Consider the following 18,840-nt stretch of genomic DNA (forward strand, 5'->3'; position numbering starts at 1 on the left):
TCCTGTGTAAACCCCACTCCTTTGGCTAGTCACGATCTAGACCAGACCAGGCTGCCACGCCATCCTTTTCCTATATAATATATATATACACACACACACACACTGTCTGTCATATAGTGTCATTGTATAATACTGTTGTAGGGGCCCTAGCAAAGCCTTAACTCTCCTCCCATGCAACCACCACACTCCTGTGACTAGTCAAGATCACCCCCCATCCCCCCCATCCATCCCAGGGGGGCACAGATAAGGGCCATGGGGGGCACAGGCCAGAGCCCGGGGGGGTGCAGATAAGGACCAGGGGCGCAGACAAGATCCAGGTATGGGGCACAGATAAGGGCCAGGGCCCAGGGTCGCAGACAGGGGCCAGGGAGGCGCAGACAGGGGCCAGAGAGGTGCAGACAGTGGCCTGGGGGCCACAGGCCAGGGCGGGCACAGACAAGGCCCAGAGGGGTCCAAATAAGGGTCAGGGGCTGTGCTGAAAGAGCCAGGGAGGCACAGACAGGGGCTGCGATGACAAGGGCAAGGGGGCACACAGGAAGGCACACAGGAAGCGTGGGAGCTAATAAGAGGGAGAACTTTTACTGGGTGCTTTTCATAGCAAACTGCGTCCATAAAGTGGGTGGATTTTAAAAAAAATATGAAGCCATTGATGTCTGCAGATTGTTATCCCTCTGTGCACAATGGCAGGCGGCGGGTAATGAAATGTCCCTGCGGCGGTACCTGTATCCGTCCTCAACACATCTGTTATCTGCCGAGCTCGATCTGATCACAGCCTTCCTGCCAATGCTTCATTCACTTCTGTGGGAGTTGGAACAGCCGAGCATGTTTGCATGCTGGGAGTTGTAGTTTCACAGCAGCTGGAGTGTCCAAGGTTGCTGATCCCTGTTCTATGAGAACAGGGGATTACTGCAGGTGAATGTACCCCTCATCGCTGCTGAAGATCAGGCAATTACTGGGAATGCCTGGATCATTCCTGATAATTGCCTAACACATCAGTCCATGTAAAAGGACCTTTATTTGAGAGATCTATATAGAATAACCTTAATACAGTTCTCATGTTTGTGTGTTAAAGACAAAAGCAGAGTTATTTACAGTGACTTCATGTTTGGATGTCATATAACTCTTATATATTGTGTTCACAGAAGCAGAAAAGATAATATGCATTTAAGATTCATTATATAATATAAGGTAAGCTCAATGACACAGCAGAAAGCATAGAGTTAAACTGTTGTTGCTAGGCAGGAGTCTTGACCAATCACAGCCAGCCTCACACATAGGAGGAGTCTTGGCCAATCACAGCCAGCCTCTCACACAGCCTGTGTGGGAAATTCCCCTAGCAGGAGCTGCTAGAATCATTACACCAGAGGAGAGAAGCTGAACAGACATTCACTCCACTAAGACCTGTGTTTATTGGAAGCAGAGAGGCCAAAATAGGCATTTAAAACAGTTATATAATATTCCTACTGTTAATATAGTGATTAGAACTGTATACTGAAGCAGTTAGTTGTGTGTTTACTTACAGTTCCACCAATTGCAAACGACAAAGTTCGCAATTCAAATTGAAATTCCATATTGCAATCCAAATTGCATACAACCATACCAGATCATACTCAACCAATCTACAAATAGTTACTGCTAACTGCATATTGCAAATTGCAACCAAATTCAGCAAGTAGAACTATTAGTTAGACCTCAGATATACCTCTCAAAGAGATCATAAAGTGCTTAAATAACTTAAAGTGAGAGTACAGATACTGAAGAGAGAAATATATCCACCAGTTTATGTTGAATGACAAGATTGAACAGTTGAACCACCATCTTATGCATACCGCCATTTTGTGATACTTTATTCAACACGTGTTTTGTACATGGACTATCTGCTGCAGAGGGGGAAGTGTTATATATGAATAAAAGTTGAAGTTAATAAAGACGTTATTTCAAGCATTTGCTGTGCTCTTTAAACCTACTGTTTCCATAGAATAGCACTAGAGGAATTACAGAGTAATAGACAGTCTGGTTAGACTAAAAGTCAGAGATATCGGAATTCTTCCAATGCCACAGCGCAAAATGCACTTCATAGTGCTGCGTCTGCCACACCCCTCATCTTCTCTGGTAGGTCATCTTCATATGCAACTATAATAACCTAAAACCGCCATCACTATTGTCATGATCATGCACGCATGCAACCCAAAAGGCCCATGAGGGCGCCCGGCTGCCATGACCTTGGTTGTGACTGTAAAGGGGAGCTCTGCTTCCACCCCCGCTTTCACATTAGCCTACGGAACTATTCTACCAAAGAGTGAAGAGACCCCCAAACCACCTATCAGTACGGCCAGCAAACCTCTGGCACACTGGCCTTCAATGGTAACACAACAAAGTGGTTCCGTACTTGGAGGCTGTGGGTAAGTTTAGAGCAGCAAGGAACAGGTTATTAAATTTAAGATTTAATATATAAAAAGGTACAATGCTAAAAGGTTACAAAAAGACAACAAAAAGGACAGACAGACAAGCAAACAGTACAGAATTAAAAGGGATAAAATAATGAAGCTCCGACCAAGCGGAGAGAACAGCAGAAACTTGACCAGAACTACAACTAGACGTGTCTCCTGACATCCGTAATCACCTGAAGGATTATTTCAAAAGGTGTAAAATGTGGACAGTGTTTAAAAAAAATCACTTTCTTTTCTATATTCCATTACAACAAAAAATATAACTCACGCAGTCATTTATATGTATCCCCAAACAGCACCAAAACATTACAATTTCTACCTCATAAAACAAAACTGCATACAGCCAGTCATTAAAGGGTTATTCTCATAGACATTTATACCATTAATATCTGGTAGGTGCAGGTCCCACCTCTGGGACCGACTCCTATCTGGAGAACAGGGCCCCATCTTGCAGCTACTCCATTCACAGCAGCTGAGAGACAGGGCACAGTTCTGAGATAGGAGCATGCTGCCCCACCACTAGGGGGAGCTCTGCCATTGACTACATAGTATAGACTCTGGGGTCAGTAATAAGGCAGTATGCTGCTCTTATGATGACTCTTTACACGTCACACACTATTATGGGCCCTGAGCTTTTACACCTGATTGCCCAGGTGTCAAAGGTTTGCCATTGCAGCCGGTGGCCTGACATTGACCTCCTGGCCTGCTATGTATATAGGCCAAGTAGGCCCTGCCAGAGACAGGGTATAATAGGCTGCGTGATTTTCAGTAACAGAAATATTACTGTGTATGATAGAGTATGATCACACCATCACAGGATCCAGTCCTCTATGGAAAAAAGTATGGAGATGCAATATGATCACGAGCCCTAAGATAGATGATTCTGTGGGGTGCTGCCCTCATAGTTTAAAGTTATTAAAATGTGGGAAGAAAACTTTTTCCACTTTGCAATCGCTCGTCTCCATGTACCTCCATCGCCAGGCTTCATATTTCCTCAGAGACATAATGATGAACTTCTTCAAGAGCTCAGACCAGGACCTCACGATCTGGCACAGGTGGAACATCTTCAGCGGGGCGGTCAGCTCATTACAAACCTTTATGTGAATTTCCTTTCTCGATAATTAAAGAATCAGGAGATCATCCAGAACTGGATCCACTGTGGTAACCCTATTGGCCAGATCCGATAGCATGTCCATATGACCTCCATTATCGCCAACTGCAGATGCAAAAAGATCTTCTACCTAGACATAAAGAACAAAGGGTTTGTGCAGGTTTGAAATACTGGTGACCTGTCTTCAGCACTCCCAGAACCCCCAACTGATCAGCTGTCTGAAGGGCCGGGACAACGGGTAGGGGAGGGTTGGCACCCACCTAGGGCTTACCTTGCTACCCATCTACCCACCTATTTAAAAAATATATATAAAGTATCCGATTGTAAACTAATGAGCAGGGTATCTGACTTTGTGGAGGAAGGGAGATTGTGCCATTTTGGGGTTACCTCTTCTGTTTATCTTCTGTGCTACTATAGTCATTGGGGATTTTTTCGTGCACATGCTGTATATCTGCTCGGAGTGGCATTCCTGGGAGGTGGGCGGTTGGGATTAGAACCAGAATGGGATGGTGAAGCAGACTGTCTGGACACTTGCAGATCTGCTGCATTCTCAGGATACCAGCAGGTTCTGTGGAGGAAGTGGAGCAGGAGCAGAGTCGGACTGGCCCACCAGGGTACCCCAGGATCCTCCAGAGGCCTAGGTTCTGATTCCATAGTTTCCCCCAAAAGGTCCAGGAGAAAAAAAAAATTTGGAGCCAAAAGATTTCCCCTAGGGTTTATTTCTTTAAATCAAATTCTATTAGACTTTTTTGATGATATAGGGCAGGGATGGCCCAACCTGCGGCTCTCCAGCTGTTGTAAAACTACAGTTCCCACTATGCCCTGCTGTAGGCTGATAGCTGTAGGCTGGGAGTTGTAGTTTTACAACAGCTGGAGAGCCGCAGGTTGGCCATCCCTAATATAGGGGTTTGGGCCCCAAAAATAATTTCCTCTGGTGGGCCCAAAGAGACCCAGTCTGACCCTGAGCAGGAGTGAAAGCGAAGCCTCTGGACGTCTCAAGAGGCTAAACCAAAGGAGTCAATCCAAGTCACCGGCCCTTTTCTTTATAGTAACGTCAATGGCCTTCAAATTATCGGGACTTTTTTTAAATTCTTCTGTAGGGGGGGGGGGGGGGGGGTGTCCAATACACCAGTTCATTCACCAATCTTTTATTGTCTTTAATGCACTTATTGCACTTTCTACATGTACAGAGTCCCGGACTGCTCCAGAGCGGGGCGATCATTCTGCCTCCTCAGTACGGAGCTCAGATATTTGGGTAGGAGTTTCCATTTTGTCTTATCTTGTGTAACGTATCCCAATGTCATATAATAAGACATGATTGTTTTTTCTAAGGATATATAGTCGTATACCGCACTATTCTATCCTTCATGAAATGTATAGAAACAGATGAAGCATAAGACATTACAGAGTTCTCCAGGAATACTGACCCTGCCGCTCCATTCCTCCACGATGCCTCCGCCGCGTCCATGTTCCTCTCCCAGGCTTGTTTTCTACCAGCGCTGCATGGACATGGTCACATGCTCCACTGCAGCCAATGACTGGCTTCAGAGGTAAGGTGCTGCTTCTGGCCATATCACTACTGAACCTAGCCATTGGCTGCAGCGGAGCATGTGTCCATACCCAGGCTGGACACTGAAAAAAAAAAGGACATAGAACATGGACCGGAACTGAGACCGGAACATGGAGACAGCAGCGGCATTGTGGAGGACCGGAGCGGCGGAGAACAGGTAATTATGAATTTTCCCTTTACTGTGTTCCCAAGAAAACCCTTTATGGTGTAAAAAAGTCACAAAGCCCATGTTTGTGACTTTTTAATCACCACTGTGACAAAATGTAAGTGCAAATAGCATTTCTACACTGCCCTCTCCATCTTCTGAAAAGCAGGCGCGGTGAGGGAGGGGCAGGGTTAGCGGAACAGGCACATTTATATTCATTTCCGGCAGTTTCCTGGCAAAAATGACGACAGAAGTCCCTACAGAAGTTCAGAGCTGCGGGGGATTTCTGTATAGGTGCACGGACTGCCGGAGGATGCACCTAATTTACGAGCAGGATAGCCGGACCCCTGCTGTATGTGTCGGCATCTGTGTTTTCAGCGCTGACCGCTGCATGTGCGGTATCCTCACAAGTGCCGCGCTGCTGTGACGGGGACCCGATGGCTGGGAAGGCAGCCCGATGCCATCCCCGTGAGCCTGAGAGATCCAGCCCCCCATATTACACTGTGTAATACACTGACAGATGTATTGTAATGCATTGTAAAGGGGATCAGACCCCCAAAAGTTCAAGTCCCAGAGTGGGACATATGGGGTGTTGCCGTATTCAGGAGAAAATGGGTAACACATTATAGGGTGCTTTTTCTCCTGTTACCCCTTGTGAAAATGAAAAATTTGGGGCTAAAGCCTGCTGGCCCTGTATCTCGCGCCTGCGCTGTCCTGTTCAGTGTTCGGTGCAGTCCTTCACTCACAGCGCCTGCGCCGAATACTGAACGGGACGGCGCAGGCGCGAGATACATGGCAGACGGGGCAGGAGGAGACCAAGGCTGCCTGGCCCTGTCAATCAAGTGCAGCGGGGGGCGTCCAGAGGTCGGAGAACGGAGCCTCTAGGAGCAGGAACAACCCTCCCCCCCTTCCCCGCTCCTAGAGGGTAATTAGCATATTATTTCAGCGTAACGGGGGCATAGATACAAGTAGGAATAGGCTGGTTAGGTTCAGCTGACACCAGCACATCGCTAATGTCAGCTAGTGTAATAGGGTTAATTCTGATGACAGAAACCCTTTAAAAGTAGAAAAATTCGAATTTAGAAAATTGTGAATTTTTTCCATTTTTCCCCCCAAATTTTGGATTATTTTATAAAAAGAGATGAAATATATCAACTCTAGTTTACCACGGTCATGAAGTACAATGTGTCAGGAGAAAACACCTCAGAGCGGCCGGGATAAGTAACAGCGTTCCAAGTTATTACCACATAAAGTGACACGAGAAACAATCAGCCTGGGATTTAAGGTGAAAAGTGGCTCGGTACTGAAGGGGTTAAAACTAGAAAGGTTTCACAAAAAATAGACACCAATGTAATAAAATGTATACCCGTCCATTAAAGTCATATTTTTAAAAAAAGAACATAAAAAAAGCGCCCCACAAAACTGCATACAGCTGTACCCGTCCTTTCCCTCTACGGCTGATGTGTACACTGAATATACTTTAAAACGATGTGAACATTCAGAAAAAACACAGAATAGAAGAATGAAGAAAAACCTGTAAAACACAATTCTCCACAGAGACATTTATTGTATCCCACACGTCATACAGAGAACAGGGGCCACATAATAACGCACAGCGACAGTAAATCCCGCACCCGACACCTTTTATCCTCATTTCCTAATGTTTTAGGTTAAATACATCAGATTATATACACAGATATACAGAGCGATAAGCAGATTAATGAGACCCTTTACTAGTTATCGTTAGATAGAACGTGTCCAGGGCCGGCGCTACCATAAGGCAGACCAAGGGGGGGAGGGGGGGCAAAAAAATGACCCTGCGTGCGCCATGCGGCCCTCACTCACAGAACGGCACCAGCACGGCAACACGGTCAAGGGGTCAGGCCAGGGGGGTGTGACTGGCGAGTGGCGCGGCAGCGGGGACTGGAGCTGACTGAGTCTGTGAGTCTGACTCGCACACAGCCAGATTGCCGTAGCAGCAGGACAGGTGGGTGGGTGATCGCTGATGAGCGCACTAGCGACAGAGCGCACGGCATAAATGTGTTTTAAAAAAATTATTACACAAACAATGATAAATGGAGGGGGGGGGGGGGGGTGTGGTGGTGACCGTGACATGATGGGAGGGGGGACAATGTCTGTAGTCTGTGACATGGGGATGGGGCCAGGGCCGGCCGGGGGGGATGATGTGCCATGGGGGGGAGAAATGGGACACAATAGGGGGTAATGATGTGAAAATGATGTGACACGAAGGGGGTGATGTGACATGGTTTGGAGGGGGAGAAATGTGACATTGAGGGGGTGAAATGTGACAAGCAGGGGGGAAGGAATGTAACATGGAGGGGGAGAAATGTGACATGGAGGGGAGAAATCTGATAGCGGGGTGATGTGACAGAGGGGAATGGGATTATGTAAAAAGGAAGGGGAGAAATGTGACATGGAGGGGGGGGAAATGTGACATGGAGGGGGGGGAATGTGACATGGAGGGGGGGGGGAATGTGACATGGAGGGGGGGGGGAATGTGACATGGAGGGGGGGGGATGTGACATGGAGGGGGGGGGAATGTGACATGGAGGGGGGGGGATGTGACATGGAGGGGGGGGGGAATGTGACATGGAGGGGGGGGGGAATGTGACATGGAGGGGGGGGAATGTGACATGGAGGGGGGGGAAATGTGACATGGAGGGGGGGGAATGTGACATGGAGGGGGGGGATGTGACATGGAGGGGGGGAATGTGACATGGAGGGGGGGAATGTGACATGGAGGGGGGGGAAATGTGACATGGAGGGGGGGGAAATGTGACATGGAGGGGGGGGATGTGACATGGAGGGGGGGAATGTGACATGGAGGGGGGGGGAATGTGACATGGAGGGGGGGGGGATGTGACATGGAGGGGGGGGGGAATGTGACATGGAGGGGGGGGGATGTGACATGGAGGGGGGGGGGAATGTGACATGGAGGGGGGGGGAATGTGACATGGAGGGGGGGGAATGTGACATGGAGGGGGGGGAAATGTGACATGGAGGGGGGGGGAATGTGACATGGAGGGGGGGGATGTGACATGGAGGGGGGGAATGTGACATGGAGGGGCAGAAATATAACATGGAGGGCTAATGAATGACATGGGGGGCTGATCTGAGGCATTGGGGGTCTGATCAGAGGGCTGATTAACATTGGGGGTCTGATTGCTGGTCTGACCTGAGGTGGAATGGAAAATATTTTTATCCTTACGGTCCTCAAACCAGTGATTGTCTAAAGCAGAGAGAAGATACCAGGACCACACATAGGAGAAGCCAGCTGCTGCAGACGAGACCAGGGCCAGGTGAGCTGCGAGGTGGGGGGGCGCCAAAATGTAGCTTCGCTTGTGTTGGCAAAAATCCTTGCACCGGCCCTGAACGTGTCACCTATAGAGACCACATGTCCCCCCCAGCTGTGCCCTATACTGAGCCACCACCCTTACTAGAAATCATTAGATAGAACTTGTCACCTATAGGGACCACGTGTCACCCTCAGCTGTGCCCTATACTGAGCCACGGCCCTTTACTAGAAATCATTAGATACAAAGTGTCACCTATAGGGACCACGTGTCACCCCCAGCTGTGCCCTATACTGAGCCACCACCCCTTACTAGAAATCTCTAGATAGAACGTGTGACCTATAGAGACAACGTGTCACCCTCAGCTGTGCCCTATACTAAGCCACAACCCTTTACTAGAAATCATTAGATACAAAGTGTCACCTATAGGGACCACGTGTCACCCCCAGCTGTGCCCTATACTGAGCCCCGGCCCTTTACTAGAAATCATTAGATACAAAGTGTCACCTATAGGGACCACGTGTCCCCCCCAGCTGTGCCCTATACTGAGCCACAACCCTTTACTAGAAATCATTAGATACAAAGTGTCACCTATAGGGACCACGTGTCACCCCCAGCTGTGCCCTATACTGAGCCACAACCCTTTACTAGAAATCATTAGATAGAACGTGTCACCTATAGGGACCACGTGTCACCCCCAGCTGTGCCCTATACTGAGCCACCACCCTTTACTAGAAATCATTAGACAGAACGTGTCACCTATAGGTACAAAGAAAAAAAACACAATGCAGCAGCACTCTGCAAACACAAATAAAGTAAATAATGCCACAGTTATAGAAAATATTCTGGTGCTGCGCTTATTTTGCAAATTTGAGATTCTTGGCAAATACATTTTGTACAAAATTATTTGGGCCCGTCTGCCAAACGTCAAGGCGATCTCTATAAGACGGGAACAGTAAATGCTACATGTTATGTGCCATAACGGCCACCATAAAATTCAGGGAGTGCAGGTTCCACATGCATGCTGGGTCCACTCTGCTTTTTACCATTTTTGGTGCCATAACGGCCTCCATTAAATCCAGGGATGCAGGTCCCAACATGCATGCCGAGCCCACTCTATACCTCTCCTGGAGCCAAATGGCTTCCAATAAATACAATGAGAGCAGGCTACAGCTTTATACTTACTCAGACAGGCCTGTCAGGGGTGCAAGACCAACAGGAGTCATCCACACCTCCAGCTCCAGTACAACTGCAAAAAAAGGGGGTCAGTCAGCACATCCCAAGGCGCAGGTGCGCGCTACAGAGTGGACCCAGCATACATTACTTGAGCTTTGTTTCTCCATTAGCAAAACTCAAGTAATATATGGGAAATTCTACAAGACATTAAACATTGAAATCAGTATGGCGGTATACATTGTGTACAACATGCTGGGAGATGGACACAGGCTTTATAGCTGGATCTTCTTATACTCGATATATCATATAAGCAATAGAAGACACTTCATGCTGAATGTATGAGACAATGGACTCTACGGAAGGAATATCAGTTGCTACCACAGGTCAAATCTGACTTTGGTCTTAGTTTTCCTCTTCGATATATTTGATGGTTTGCTTATTATGGCTCTTTAGCACATCGTAGAACGTATCCATGTCTTCACTGCCCCAACTCTGTGCGAAGTCCAGGAGATTTCTCATCATGTCCTGTTTCGTTGACTGACGGGTTACAGTATCGTAATCTTCTCCTGACAGAAGCTCCTGTGTCCTGAGATCATCTAGAACTGGCATGATGTTTTTCACTTTTTGTACTAGTTGTGATCGATATATTTCTACAAAATTCTTGGGAGGATCTCCTACAAATAGCAAGAATACAATGTATGAAGCAAATCATCTCCTCCATTGTCTACAGCCGTTCATTAAAACAGATTACACAATATTTCTTCAAAGCCTGTAGACACCATTGCACTGTCTTTTTTTATTATTCATTTGCTAAATTAAGTAACTTTATAAATTCCTATTATCCCCATCATTAAACATTTCCTACCATTTTCTTTGGTAGAGCGTGTGGAAGTCCTTCACCTGCTGCTGAATCTGACGTAAATCTGTTAGAGCTCTGCTCTTGTTTCTGATGACTCTGTCTCTGTTCTACTCTTCCCTGCACACAGTGTTAGAAACAGCAGGAGGTTCTACACGACAGATCAGAGTGTGGAGAAGGGGAAAGCATCCAAGGATATTACTGATCCTATTCCCTTACACCTTCTGCAGTCTCTCTCCTCGGCTGTCACTACCCACCTAACTGAATTATTAACCTCTTTTTCTTCTGGTATCTCCAGACCTGTCCTGTGCTGCTATCTACTGACTGGTCTCTAATCTCCTCTTCATCTCTAGGAACGACTGGTCTCCTCTCTCCTTATCCGTTATCTCTCTGATAACTCCCTTCTATACCCCTTACAATGTGGTTTCTGCAAACTACCAACGTGTCAAATGATCTGACAGCTAAATCTATCGATGGCTCCACTCTACTGATTCTTCTGAATCTTTCTGCAGCATTTGACAGTGTAGACCACCATCTCCTCCTCACCCTGCTCCAATCTACTGGCCTTAAGGACATCGCTCTCTCCTTGTTCTCCTATCTTTCTGACTGCTCTTTCAGTGTATCATTCGCTGGCTCTACTTTTCCCTCCTCTCCCTCTTGCTGTTGGGGTTCCTCAGGGTTCAGTCCTAGGTCTTCTCCTCTTCTCTCTCTACACAGCCCCTATTGGACAGACCATCAGCAGATTTGGTTTCCAGTACCATATCTATGCTGATGACACCCAACTATACACTTCATCCCCCGACATCATCCCTGCTGTACATCAGAACACCAGAGACTGTCTCTAACTGTCTCTAAACCTTACGCTGCTGTAATTTGCACACTGGCTCCTGGTACTACCCATACGGTACAGGTAGGTTTAGCGTTAGGTCCCGTGCCACATGAGAAACCTTGGCGTGGTGAGCGGGCTCAGGTATGTCCTTAATATAAGGTTATACTGGCTAAAGTCTCTTTTAACATCAGTGTGAGGTTTAGTCAGATGTTACTGTTTGCATCCACCACAGTAGTGCACCTATTCTTGTAACTATGTATTCTATATATCATTCCACATCCACGCATTTTACCATCTGGTGTAGGATGTCTCAGTGGCACTTGTGGTCTGCTGCGGGCATCCTCCATTCCTCCACTGTATGCATTTTTTGCTGGGGATCGCCCTTAGCAACAGACCACAAGCGCAGTATCTGCTCCCCCGAGCATAAATGCACAACTGCATTTGGGGTTGAGCATTTACTGCCTTTTGAGACCACTTATTTTTGTCATTTAAATCGTATATTTACATTTGGAGGTGTATAAACTCCAATTTAAATGTGCCTTGATTACCATCCATAGGCGCATTTAGGTGCACCTGTGAGGCCTGCAACATATCAGCCAGCCATGGGTGGGACTCTAAGCCTTCTCCCTCCTCCCATTGTATGTGTGGTTAGTCACACTGGAGGGAACTGGGAGCTGTTTGCTGTCAGTTGGACCTTACGCTGCTGTAATTTGCCCACTGGCTCCTGGTACTACCCATACGGTACAGGTAGGTTTAGCGTTAGGTCCCGTGCCACATGAGAAACCTTGGCGTGGTGCGCGGGCTCAGGTATGTCCTTAATATAAGGATATACTGGATAAAGTCTCTTTTAACATCAGTGTGAGGTTTAGTCAGATGTTACTGTTTGCATCCACCACTTGTAACTCTTTACTTTAACTGTCTCTAACATCATGTCCTCTCTCTATCTGAAACTGAATCTTTCAAAAACTGAGCTTCTTCTGTTTCGAATATCTGCTAACCTACCTAAACTGATAGTTCCTTCTATGTATTGCCCTGGAGCAAGTTTACTTTGGAATATAGACATTTGTGGACATTTGCACTTATTGCTACCATGCAAAGCCATCAACACTGTATTGCACTTTGAAGGGTTAACTTGCGCTGTGATTTTGTCACGCTCATGTGTGGGAGGAAAACACCACAACGAGCGTAGGAGGGAATGGGGATACCAGAATAAGGCCTGGAACCTAGGGAAGGAAGATGGACACCTCCTAGAGAAAACCCTAGCTCCAGTCCTGACTGACTACCAGTATGAACAGGCCCCAAAGATAGGCAAGTTCATACACCAGATGCCTAGAATCCTATCTCACCCTATAGGACCCTGGAACTAATGTCAGGACTGAATCTACCTGTTCCTCCAAAGGAAAGGACGAACAGGAGTCTCCCTCAGGCCTAATGACAAACAACAGGGAAAGGCAAGACACACAAATATATAAACAAAATACAAAAGGGAAAGGAAACACTTATCTTCAATGAAGCTTCGGTAGCACCAGGAACTCAACCAAGAACCAAACACAAGCTGACCTCAAATCTAATAGAAGCTATAAACCGCACAGCATAGTGGGAGAAACAATAGAGAAGGCTAAATGACCATAATAGCCACACCTGGGGATAGAAGGTCTGGCAAGCACCAGAAACAACACAGACGTCATTTGATCCAAAAGGAAAACATGTCAGATCAAAGCACGTGTTGCCAGTCTCACAGATCTTGCGCGAACGTCCTTATGTCTCGGTATGTCTGTGACAGATTTATGCTGTTGTGTGCACTTGTACTGCTTCATTTTGTTAAACTGCATCGATATGTTTATTGTAATATATTCTGTTCATATGCACTATAGCTGCACTGTGCTATAGAAAGGGTTAATGCACAGCCAGCTAATACTGAGAGACTTTGGGACTTTCTATCTATGCAAAGCTTTAGAGGGGGGAAAAAAACTGAAAAGCTGATCTTCTGACTGTCTGGTTTAGCTCTGTTGTTTATGTCTAATAAAACTGCTATATTACCCCATAGACTTGCAGTGAAGCTCTATACAAGTCTATGATAGACAGAAATTTGCCAGTTTGCAGATACAGACCAGTGATTAATAGGAAAAACTCTGCCAGATTGCATGAGAGACCAGAAGAAGATGCTGGGATGGGGATGCTGAGCCACAGACCCCGGGCCTCGGGGCTCCAGCAAGATGGCTGAGCCACAGACTCTTAATTGCAAGCCTTTGGCCAGAGTATCAGTCTATTGAGAGAGAGAGGGACAGCTCGCTCAGGCCTTTCCTCAGCATCAAACCCTTCTTCTGCCCGGGAGGAGACTGGAGAAGTCAGCTTAATGCAGACCCTGACTCTCTGGACCTATTTCCCATTGGGGTGCACCACTCCTTACCATCCCTTCCGGAGAGCAGCAACACGTGGTGACACCTCGATAGTGTCGGAGGGACCGAGTGTAGCATTTAGGCCACTCCAAATCCGGCCTAGTGAGTACGCCCTCTGTCTTGGGGCGATGTATGACTCCTTCACCCTGTGCTAGTCACTACACGTGCTTTGCACAAGACCCTCCTCCCCACCAGGCCCACACCGTGGCAGATGACAACTGGTTTTGAACTGGTTTAAGCACATTTCTAACCAACCCCTACCATAGGATGAAGGTCACATAGTAAGATGCTAGAAAACAGCAGCGTTACCTCTCGGGGCGGCTCTTCTTACCAGCTCCTTTATATCTGCTGAGAAAAATAATACATTTATAGACCAGACTCAGGTGAATTGAAGAAGCACAACGCTCTATATTGTTTGTAGCATTTATTAAGGTCTCTGCACCTACAATCTGTCTAAAAAATTGTGCAAATTTGCCCAAGTAGGGTTTATCTATCTTTATTTTAATCTTGCTTGAAAGAAGGAGAGGCGTAATAGGAAGCGGGCAGGCTTTGGGGGGAAAGGGGACGGGTCTAAGGTGTGCCTCTTTATGTCAAAGTCCCATCACCATCCTGGCATAAAATCCTGTCTCAGAGTAAGTCACCCAAGATTCATCATCCAGCCTGACCCCTGTGATAAATCTGGTGCAGGTCTAGACCGCCCGTCTGCACAGCTACTTCTTGTGCATTCTTCTGCCCGGTCACACACAGCCATGCTTAAAGAAGAACTCCAGCCCAAAATGCTAGTCTCTGACCTGTTAGAAAGGTACATGATGTAATCTGTGGTGAATGTTATTTTCTTACCAGTGTCTGTATTTATGAGCTATCCCCTTCCTTCTGATCCTCAGCTGTGTCATGTGACCAGCAATAAGACTCTCCAAGTGACACAGCATCTTGTGTGTGGACAGGAAGTCAATTTATCTGTGTATTCCTATGGGAGCCTCAGTCTCATAGAGAGGAATAGAGAAGTAAGTGACTTCCTGTCCTGTGTCAGTTGGAGATCAGAGAGTTGGTCACATGACACAGCTGAGGATCAGAAGGGAGGTTATAACACACAAATACAGTCACTGATAGAAGATTACATTCACCACAGTTTACATCATGGAGCTCTCTAAGAGGTCAGAGAAGATTTTTTTTTGGAGGAGTTCTACTTTAGGGAATTTATCACCTAGATTTTTTTAATAATTAGCAGCAGATACTCCCGATGTGCGTGAACATTCAGAGATATGGACCATAGGAGCCTGTCATTTAGAGATGACTCATTGGGGGACATTAATCACCCCCACCTATGCCAGAAAACTGGTGGAAAAAACTCCTAAATGCAATTTCCATAAATTAGTTTTTTATAAATGACATTTTACCACCATCCTTTCTAAAAAGGGGTGTGTAAGAGACGTGGCATGGACAGGGCCATTGGCCCCAGCCGGTTCATAGTCATTTACGCCAGTTTTCTGGAGTAAATGATGAATGAAATCTACAAGCTGGCATAGATTTCATTCCGGGCGCACAGACTGACGGAGGATGTGCTGTATTTATGACGAGGTGTGCGCTTTCGCACAGACCTGTCACTTACCAGTAAGAGGAGCGCCGGCCGGCCACAGACAGCGCATGTAAGTATAAGCTAAGTAACCATGGCAGCCAGGACGCTACTGCAAACTGGGACTCCGATCGGAAATGCCGCTCCGCTGCCACCAATGATGGGGGGGGGGGGTTGTTAGCCTGTGGCCACTGCCACCAATGCTTTTAATACTGGGGAGGGAGGGGGGGGGCGCACTGGCCACCAATGCTTTTAATACTGGGGAGGGAGGGGGGTCCGCACTGGCCACCAATGCTTTTAATACTGGGGAGGGACCGAGGGGGGGCCGCACTGGCCACCAATGCTTTTAATACTGGGGAAGGAGGGGGGTCTGGCCCCTGCTGCCTGGCAGCACCCGATAATTAACACCTTAGGTGCGGCACCTGAGGGGTTAATTGTGCGGATCACAGCCCCCTGTAAGAGATCGGGTGCTGCCAGGCAGCAGGGGGCAGTTATGTACACAGTTCTCAGTATATTCTAACTTGAAGCGTCCCCATCACCATGGGAACGCCTCTGTGTTATGATATACTGTCGGATCTGAGTTTTCACGATCGTGAAAACTCTGATCTGAAAAAGCTGTTATGCACACGTATCCGCACTGAACGGATACCATCGTTTGCATTTATAGGTTCGGATCCGTCTGTGCAGATACCAGACAGATCTGCACCTAGCGCAGGTGTGAAAGTAGCCTAACCTGTCAATCACTGAATTAAGGTGCCCAAGCAGGGGAGGTCTGTGGATGCATGGTGCCCGGCCGCACGCATCGCCGTTCGTGCCCAGCGCCGCCTTCTACTCCTCAGTGCTGCCTCTCCCTCTCCCTCCCTCCCCCTCCTCCAGCTTTGAGATCCCGCGCGTGTGCACAGGCTCAGCCTGATGCGCCATTGCGGACTGCTGGCATCGGCTTCTTCTTGCACTGTGCGCACGCGCCAAGAAGGGGACACTGCTAGAGGTTGTCGGAAAGGTTTACTGCGAGTAAACCTTTCCGGGATATATTGTTTCACATGCGGGCATCAGGGAGCCGTTATCTAATAGCGGGAGACTCCCTGAACGTCAGCCACTAATTCAACATTGACCGTGGCTTGTGATAACAGTGTTAAGGGACTTGGTAGTTCTAATACGACTTGGTCATAAGCAGCTGGTTGTAGCATTATCCACTTGGCACCAGTCCAGGACTAATTCCAGAAAATCCTGATCTGCAGCATTTTTACTGGAACTGTACTTTGATCACCCCAAGTACATGACTGAGCAGGAAGGAATGTGATCTATGGGGCGCGCGGTATGTGCACAGAGGTATGGCCCTCTTCCATACATCACCCATGTGATACCTCTTGTCAGCTCTCCGCTCCACACAGTTTCTGGCGAACTGCTCTCGGCCTTCACATGAAGTAAAATCTCCTCTGTGCTTTTTGCAAAGTTCATCTCTGTGAATTCGCAATGTTCTATCTCTGTGTGAACAGTGAACTGCAACGTCTAGGAGATACGAGAAGTGCGTTACCCTGAAGCCAACAGGACATCGATATAAAAAAGGAAAGAAAACTCATCATTTTATCAATTTCCCATCTCTGAAATCACATTATGTTTACTAGAGCTGGACCAAATGACAACCTACAAGCTGGATTCCTGCTGTGAAATGGAATGTTATCAGCTTCTCCGGCAGGCTGTTCTAGCGGGCGAACAGCCTGCCGGATCCGTGCTGCCGCTAGTGCACCGTGCCGCCGGAAGTCCGCTCCGGCCACATTGACTATAATGGGGGAAGGCAGGAGTTCCGACCACAGTACGGGATACATGCCGAGAGGCAGCCGGAATAAAACTACAACATGTCGTAGTGTGAAAGTTGCCTTACCCCAACATGGCAAATCGGAAAATCTATTGTACAGTCAAGATAAGGGCGGGTTCGCATTGGCGTTATTGAATTCCATTATAGGTTCCGGTATAACAGAGTTATAATGGAATATAAGGGAATTTTAGGATGGAATGCAGAACGGAAGCCTTTACGAGGCGTTCTGTTTTGCCCTGTCCTAATACATGTCTATGGGGACACATAACGCTTCCGTTTGGTTCCGTTATACATGGCGGAAAAAATAGTCCTGTCGACAGGAACCGTTATGTGCCCCTCATAGACATGCATTAGGATGGAGCAAAATGGAACGCCTCTTAAAGGCTTCCGTTCTTCATTCAGTCCTAGAATTCCGTTATATTCCATTATAACTCTGTTATAACGGAACCTATAATGGAATTCAGTAACGCCAAGGCGAACCCGCCCTAAGCAGTTTTCACATAAAAGTGCAGACAGCTGGCAGAATGAGGGAATGGGGTTATGTGAGGAGGGCGGGATATGTCACAATGAGGGTCCAGAGATATCAGCAGCAGGTGATGTCACAGAGTGAGGGGGGAGGATATATGGGCAGAACTGGTGATGTCACAGAGTTAGGAAGGAGGATATATGGGCAGGACTGGTGATGTCACAAAGTGAGGGGGGAGGATATATGGGCAGGACTGGTGATGTCACAGAGTGAGGGGGGAGGATATATGGGCAGGACTGGTGATGTCACAAAGTGAGGGGGGAGGATATATGGGCAGGACTGGTGATGTCACAGAGTGAGGGGGGAGGATATATGGGCAGGACTGGTGATGTCACAGAGTGAGGGGGGAGGATATATGGGCAGGACTGGTGATGTCACAGAGTGAGGGGGGAGGATATATGGGCAGGACTGGTGATGTCACAGAGTGAGGGGGGAGGATATATGGGCAGGACTGGTGATGTCACAGAGTGAGGGGGGAGGATATATGGGCAGGACTGGTGATGTCACAGAGTGAGGGGGGAGGATATATGGGCAGAACTGGTGATGTCACAGAGTTATGAAGGAGGATATATGGGCAGGACTGGTGATGTCACAGTCTGAGGGGGAGGATATATGGGCAGAACTGGTGATGTCACAGAGTTAGGAAGGAGGATATATGGGCAGGACTGGTGATGTCACAAAGTGAGGGGGGAGGATATATGGGCAGGACTGGTGATGTCACAGTGTGAGGGGGAGGATATATGGGCAGGACTGGTGATGTCACAGAGTGAGGGGGGAGGATATATGGGCAGGACTGGTGATGTCACAGAGTGAGGGGGGAGGATATATGGGCAGAACTGGTGATGTCACAGTGTGAGGGGGAAGGGCTATATGACGAGAACTGGTGACATCACACAGTGCGGGGGAAGGGCAATATGGGCAGGACTGGTGACATCACAGAGTGAGGGGGATAGGCTATATGGGCAGATCTAGTGATGTTACAGTGTGAGGGGGAAGGGCTATATGAGGAGCACTAGTGACATCACAGAGTGTGGGGGAAGGGCTATATAGGCAGGACTGGTGGTGTAACAGAGAG

The 18,840-nt window shown here is 47.6% G+C and overlaps 1 protein-coding gene across 5 annotated transcripts in view; it reads right to left on the reverse strand.

Moving 5' to 3' along the window:
* Positions 1-9,682: 9,682 nt before the first annotated feature.
* The window catches only part of LOC121008506 (NACHT, LRR and PYD domains-containing protein 1b allele 3-like), a 29,734-nt gene continuing 20,576 nt past the window's right edge, over positions 9,683-18,840 (reverse strand). For 2 of the 5 annotated variants that reach the window (XM_040441104.1, XM_040441108.1), the window contains exons 6-8: positions 16,788-16,932; positions 14,160-14,198; positions 9,683-10,440 (exon numbers count right to left, since the gene is read on the reverse strand). In XM_040441104.1, the coding sequence (XP_040297038.1) occupies positions 10,169-10,440; positions 14,160-14,198; positions 16,788-16,932 (456 nt within the window). In that variant the 3' untranslated portion in view covers positions 9,683-10,168. Of the gene's footprint in view, positions 10,441-14,111; positions 14,199-16,787; positions 16,933-18,840 lie in introns of all 5 variants that reach the window. The other 3 variants (XM_040441105.1, XM_040441109.1, XM_040441107.1) reach the window with 3 other exon arrangements.

Source organism: Bufo bufo, chromosome 7 (assembly GCF_905171765.1).
Source record: "Bufo bufo chromosome 7, aBufBuf1.1, whole genome shotgun sequence".
Taxonomy (NCBI): Eukaryota; Metazoa; Chordata; class Amphibia; order Anura; family Bufonidae; genus Bufo; species Bufo bufo.